General features: G+C 39.4%; 1 protein-coding gene across 3 annotated transcripts; it reads left to right on the top strand.

The window, feature by feature from the left end:
- The first annotated feature begins 1,093 nt into the window (after nucleotides 1–1,093).
- LOC122171763 (transient receptor potential cation channel subfamily V member 6-like) lies at nucleotides 1,094–6,281 on the top strand. Of its 3 annotated transcripts, none has more exons than XM_042839529.1 (6): nucleotides 1,094–1,317; nucleotides 1,815–1,937; nucleotides 2,863–3,003; nucleotides 3,443–3,541; nucleotides 4,665–4,840; nucleotides 5,870–6,281. In XM_042839529.1, the coding sequence occupies exons 1-6, from the start codon at nucleotides 1,275–1,277 to the stop codon at nucleotides 6,023–6,025; spliced, it is 738 nt and encodes a 245-aa protein (XP_042695463.1). In that variant the 5' UTR covers nucleotides 1,094–1,274; the 3' UTR covers nucleotides 6,026–6,281. The 3 variants fall into 3 exon arrangements, with proteins under 3 accessions (XP_042695463.1, XP_042695465.1, XP_042695464.1); XM_042839530.1 differs by lacking the exon at nucleotides 1,094–1,317 and adding an exon at nucleotides 1,445–1,569; XM_042839531.1 differs by lacking the exon at nucleotides 3,443–3,541.
- The last annotated feature ends 268 nt before the right edge of the window (nucleotides 6,282–6,549 follow it).

Raw genomic sequence — 6,549 nt, 5'->3', positions numbered from 1 at the left:
GAAGGGACCTATGGAGGTCACTTGGTTCCAGTACCCTTGCTCAAGCAGGGTCAGTTACAGCAGGTTGCTCAGGACCATTTCCAGATAACTTTTAATTATCACCAAGGATGGAGATTTCACAACCTCTGTTGACCATCTACGCCAGCACTCTGTTTCTTTACTCACAGTAAAGAAGTACTTCCTGATGTACAAACAAAGCCTTCTGTGTTTCAGTTTGTGCCCATTGTCTCTTGTCCTGTCACTGATACCACTGAAAACAGCCTGGCTCCATCCTCTTTGTACTCTGCATTGAGATATTTGCATATTTTGATGATATTTCTCTTGAGCCTCCTCTGCTCTAAACAGTTCCAGCTCTCTGAGTCTTTCCTCGTATGAAAGATGCTTCAGTCCCTTAATCATCTTCATTATCCTTTTCTGAACTCACTCTAGAATGTTTTCCTTAATGAGGAGACCAAAACTGGGCACAGGACTCCAGATATTGCCTCACCAGTGTGGAATAGAGAAGAAGGATCACCTCTCTCAATCTGCTGTTCGTGTCAGCAGGCCTTTCTGGGGTGAAGTGTGGTGACTGTGCTTGCAAATTCTTAATCAAATCCAAAGGGTCTACTAAAATAACCTAGAGTCTGGTGGAAGAACCATGGGTATTCTCCAAATATAAGTGAGTCTGAAACTTGCCTGATGGCATGCTCTTTCCTAGAACTGGAATATATTTCAGCTCTCATTAGTTTCCTCAATTTTCTCAGCATCGGAGATAAAAATAGCATAGTTAAGCTACACCATATGAAGCCTTGTTAAGACATAACAGTGAATTCTTGTTTATATCTTTTCCATCCATTTGAATGCAGCATTTTTAAAAAATGTTTTTAATTGTATATAAAAAAAACACTTCTCCCTCTCCCTCCCCCTCCCAGCTCCTGAGATAACTAGCTTACTGCAGGAAGGATATCACATGACTCATTGATTCAGCATTTTCTGCCTTCTGAGCCTCAAAATATAGACCATATATAAACCACACACATATGCATAAACGTCTCCCCTCCCCTTTCCTTCACTCCCCTCCCCTCTCCTTCCTTTCCTTCAAAAACACCTCAGCTGATAAATATGCATTACTAGTCTTTAAGGAAAAAACTGATCATTCATATTGTCTCAATAAATATTCTGGAAAGAGGTGCCATATATTTGTCTGCCTTCCTTAGAAGCCACTTTTACTTCACTGCAGGATCTGTGAGTCCCCACTCCTTCAGGCTGCCAAGGAGAACAACATCCCAGTCATTATGAAACTTCTCACTGATGAAACATGTGATATTTATCAGAGAGGTAACTCATTATTTTCTCTGAATTGTTTTTTGGGGAAAAACAAGAACCTGAAACAATGAGCATAGTAGTATGTAAGCTAGTTTACTGCAACGTTCTCACTGGCAGAATCAAATGACTTAAATCTATGTCAGCAGCTTTGCAATAAAATGAGTTCTCTAACTCAAGTCATAAACAGTTGGTAATGATTGGAGTTTTACAACTTGAAGAGGCTATTTTTACAGAGGGACTGAAGGATGTGTTTTACAGAGGCAGGTGGGCAGTGGAAGGGCTATGTACTCATTTCAGTTCATGGCACTCACAAACACCTGAAGTTTCTGTTCAGCATTTGGGTTTTGGTGGAGTGACTGTCACCACATTGTTTGACAAAGTGGCACCTGGCAACACTCAAAGGAAGATTGGGAATACCCATAACCCTCCACCCCAATAAATCTATGTCTGCTTTTATTCTGTACTGCTGAATGTCTAGATGACTCACGTGCTTACTTTACTGTTTCTAGGTGCAGTAGGGGAGACTGCCCTCCATGTAGCTGCCTTGTATGATAACGTGGAGGCTGCACTGGCTCTGATGGAAGCAGCTCCGGAGCTTGTCAATGAAAGGATGACATCAGAACTCTATGAAGGTAACATCTCAAAGAATGGAGATGGAGAGGTTTCTCTGTAAGGGGAGAGAGGAGGTTGTAATTGTTTCTATTCAGGAAACTGGAATATACTGTTCCTGGTTCAATATGTTAGTAAATTACTAAATTTTGTTACACTGCAAAAGCAATATACAAATAGCTCCTGACCCTTTGTGGAAGGTGGCTTTATATTAAAACCAGCTTGTGCAAGTACTCAAATGCGTAACTCGCAAAGTACTGGTGGGTCTGTTCACTACAGCGGGATGGCAACGATGTGTACAGCTTTGCTTTCTGCCATAGACAAACCAGATTGTGTGACAGAAGAGTTCCCTGCCTGATCTTCTTTGAAAAGACAAAAACTGATTCTTTTGCTGGCAAATAATAGGGATTAAAAACAATCTTAATTGCTGTTACTGAGTTTTGAGTCAGAGCAATTTTTAAAAAACCTAGAGTTTCTTATGTGATTCTGTTTCACTGTCCAGAACTATCTCAGAGTGTATTGAAATCACTAAAATAGTAATTAGGGGGTTTTAAAACTTCTAATATCTAGTTTGAAGGATTAGAGAAAGTTTGGGAACTTGGTTATGATGCAATTTCATGTCCCATTAAGTGCTTCCAGACTGATTCCTACCTGCAAAATAACCCAAAATAACCCTACCTGCAAAATCTCTCCAAACGAACAAAAACCCCAACGTGCAGAAAGTGCATCCTGCTGGTTTAGTTAGCAGACTGTAAAATCTTTTTTCATGAATTCACAAGACCACTAGTCTCTAGTCCACAGCAATAACCTGAAAGCTAATCCGTATTAGTCCTATGGATACAATTTCCCAAAACTGGTATTTAACATGTGTTGAGTGTGAACTGCAGGCTGCTGATCAGCCTGAAGTTAACTTCTTAGAGGACAAGGTTTTGTATCTGTGTTTTACAGGGCAGACAGCTCTCCACATTGCAGCAGTGAACCAGAATATCACTTTGGTGAAGGCTTTGCTCAAGAGAGGGGCAAATATCTGCACAGCACAGGCCACTGGGCACTTCTTCAGGCGCAGCTCCCAGAACCTTCTCTATTTTGGTACATCCTTCTCTTTTCTTCTCTCCTTGTTGCTATGAGAAGCAGCCAAAAGAGTGATGAGGGAGGCATGTTTCAGTTCCTGTTTAAACTGTATAAGCAAAGGCTTCTGTCTTCGAGGGTCATCATTCGCACACTTCTGTCTCACAGTAAAGCTTCATCTGAGTTTGTAAATACTACATTAATAAAAATATATTATTTGAAAACATTTTACATATTTGCATGTATACAAACATTATATATTGCATAAAAAATATAATGTTAATTTCTACAGTCTTTTGGTCCTTTCTGAGTATGATGAGTAGTGGGCCAGAAATCTCATAGGTTACTTTTACAGGTTCCTTTTATAGCTTTGTGACATGGATCATTTCCCCTCACCATACTTCAGCCTCACTCACATTCTAGGGACTTAATATTGTTTCCTCCATCCCCTTCTTTGCAGGAGAACATGTTTTGTCATTTGCTGCCTGTGTGGGAAATGAGGAGATTGTACAGTTGCTCATTGAAAATGGAGCTGACATTAGAGCTCAGGATTACCTGGGTACGTGCCTAGTGAATTGCATACATTGAACATTTTAAACCAGACTCCATCAGCTTGTTCAGTGTGGAGAAAAGAATGCACCGGGGAGACATTGTTGCAGTCTTCCTGTATTTAAAATGATATTATAAACAGGAAGGAAATCAACTTTTTTACAGCAGTAGTTAGTGATAGGACAAGGTGAATGATTTTGAACTAGAGCAGGGGAGATTTAGGTTAGATGTTAGTTAGTGAAAAGTTTTTCACTGAGAGGGTGGTGAGGGAGTGGTTCAAGCTGCCCAGAGAGGTATTCAAGCCCAGGTTACATGAGGTCCTGGATAACCTGATCTGGTAGGTAGCAACTCTGCCCATGGCAGGGGGTTGGAGATCTATGATTCTAGAAGTCCCTTCCAAACCAAGCCATTGTATGATTCCATGATCTGTGTACTTAAGTATTTTTTCCTCACTAAAAACACAGTTGAAATGAAGGATATGAGGAAAATGAAAGCCATTATTAATGCCATCAGGCAATTGCCAGTCTTTCTACAGAGTTGTTATTCAACATGCAAGGACTGCTCCAAAAGTAATGCCTCTAACTTCGTGATGTTGAGCCATGAAACCAGGAGCAGATGTTGATGGTATGGCAGGAAAAGTTCAACCTTCCTACCAATATTCCATTATATTTTGTCGCTGTGTGACAGATGGCAGGAGAAGAGCAGTCTGACAAAAAGGTTTCTGACATGGAAGTTCACATGAAGGAAAGGTGCGCCATTGAATTCCTCCATGAAGAAAAAGACGGCACCCATTGACATTCACTGATGCTTGTTAAACCAAACAGTGGAGACTAAACAGTGGATGTGAGCACAGTGAGGTTGTGGGTGGTGTTTTATAGGTGTGGCAGCAGCAATAGTGGGTTACCTCTTGTGATGCAGATTTTTATGAGCATGGCATACAGGCTTTTCTTCACTGCTGGTGAAAATGCACAGCTAATGGTGGTGTCTGTATTGAAGAATGGCATTCTGCAGATGATAATTTGCTCTTTTAGAGTTATTTTACTCTTTGCACTTGTGGTAGTTTTCGTGGAAATAAGTAGAAGGCATTATTTTCAGAGTAACCTATGTATTTACCCATTCTGATTATTTAACAGGTAACACCATCCTCCACATCTTAGTTCTCCAGCCTAATAAGACATTTGCCTGCCGCATGTACAGCCTGATACTTTCCTACGACCAGACCAAAGAGGGACCAAGACCACTTGAATTAATTCCTAACAATGAGGGGCTTACTCCATTCAAACTGGCTGGAGTTGAGGGGAACACTGTGGTAAGTTTATTTGTGACACTGTTGCCTCCATATTAAAGACTTTATTCAGAAGCAGAGAACTTGAAATAACATCACCCTGAACAAGGGAGTTTGTACACACTCTTAGTGGGTTGAAGTCTCGTATAAGACCCAAAAGCCTGTTTAAGAAATTTCTTTATCTTAGTGAGAAAAACTCGTGCTTAAAGGATAGCTCTTTTGATCCAATTTTTGAAGCTTTTCAGTTAACCAGTTTATTAGCAGAAAGATCCACCCAAAGCCTTTTTTAAAAGTCTGACTGAAGTTGTTTCTATTATCTATTTCGTTTTCCATAAACATGATACACGGAGGAGTTCTCCAGATATCTGCAGACATTTGTTTTTATGCAAGATCTCAATATAAATCCTCATCCTTTGCTTTAATAAAAAGACAGAGGTGGTTAGTGTTTCTTCTGTAGATTCACAAAGGACAATATGATTTCCTTTTTCATATATCTCTTTTCTGATGATCTGTAGAAAAATATAAAAGGATTTTTTTTCCCTAATCAACATATCCACATAAAATCTTTTATATGGAGACATGACTACTTCAAACAAGTTCATCAGTGTGACTAGTGTTAAGGATGACTACATCTTTGCTTCCAAAGCATACAAACACAACATTTTCTCCTCAGTTTCAGATCTGACATAACTTCAAGCAGTCCCTCTTGTTTTAGTGGAATCTCTGTGTGTGGCTGCAAAAGCAAAATGGGACTCTTAGGCCTGTCAGACACTGCTGTGCTTACTTTTGGTATGTCTGGGAGAATATCTGTGCTACACAGCTGTAATGCAGGCAGCTTTATACTTTACTTGAAGCACAAACTAATAATCAGATGGATCAGGAAAAAAGCTCTTCCCATTCTTAAGCTGATGGAAGAGAGATGTGAGAACCACAGCTAAGTTAAAGGAAAATATTTTGTAATGCAGAATTTTAACAATTTCAGTGTATTTGCAATGAGAACAAATATTTACTGGAAGGCTTCTATAATCCTTGATTCCCTTCTTTTCTCCTCAGATGTTTCAATACCTCATGCAAAGGCGAAAGCATAATCTCTGGTCCTTTGGCCCCTTGACCACTGTGCTGTATGATCTCACAGAGATTGACTCCTGGGCTGAAGATCAATCCTTCCTTGAACTCATTGTCTCAACCAAGAAGAGAGAGGTACTGTAGGCGTGAGAAGTTTTGAGGACTGTGGTAATTCTAAAAGGAGAATAATGAGTTTGAAGGCTCAGGCTCTTCCATATTATTCACAGGGCAAGAAACAGTATCATACTGCGGGCAATACATGAAATATAGCAGCTTTTTAGTAATACATTTATATTTGATGCTTTAGCAGTTTATTCTGAGATGGGAGCTTGAAGATGGATTGAAAGAATATTATATTAACAGATCACATGGAACATGTTTCAGTAAAGGGTTCTTTCTTTTTTCCCATGATCAAAGACATAAATAACATGTAGCTATAGAGTAGCTTTAGCATATACTAGCTTTCTGTATCAGTGATAGTGATTAACAACATCCCCATGAGGCAAACTATGTTAAGAAATCCTAAATTGGAACGCATTTTAAAAGCACTCCTTATTGTTATTATTTTCTTCATTTAATCACTATTGGTTATCCAGCTTATGACTCAAAAAGAAGAACGTGGATTATCTCTGCTGAATCAGAGATGAGTCAGTAGACACTTTAATTAT

Source organism: Centrocercus urophasianus, unplaced genomic scaffold (genome assembly GCF_019232065.1).
Source record: "Centrocercus urophasianus isolate 14NV4802_14NV808 unplaced genomic scaffold, USGS_Curo_1.0 seq_956, whole genome shotgun sequence".
In the NCBI taxonomy this organism is placed as follows: Eukaryota; Metazoa; Chordata; class Aves; order Galliformes; family Phasianidae; genus Centrocercus; species Centrocercus urophasianus.
The sequence above is the reverse complement of the archived record's forward strand: the minus strand, read 5'-3'. Positions and strand labels throughout refer to the sequence as shown.

Coding starts and splice junctions, on each gene's coding strand:
- LOC122171763 (XM_042839529.1), top strand. CDS start 1,275: ATGAAACTTCTCACTGATGAAACATGTGATATTTATCAGAGAG. Junction 1,938..2,862: donor GACATCAGAACTCTATGAAG/GTAACATCTCAA, acceptor TGTGTTTTACAG/GGCAGACAGCTCTCCACATT. Junction 3,004..3,442: donor CCAGAACCTTCTCTATTTTG/GTACATCCTTCT, acceptor CCTTCTTTGCAG/GAGAACATGTTTTGTCATTT.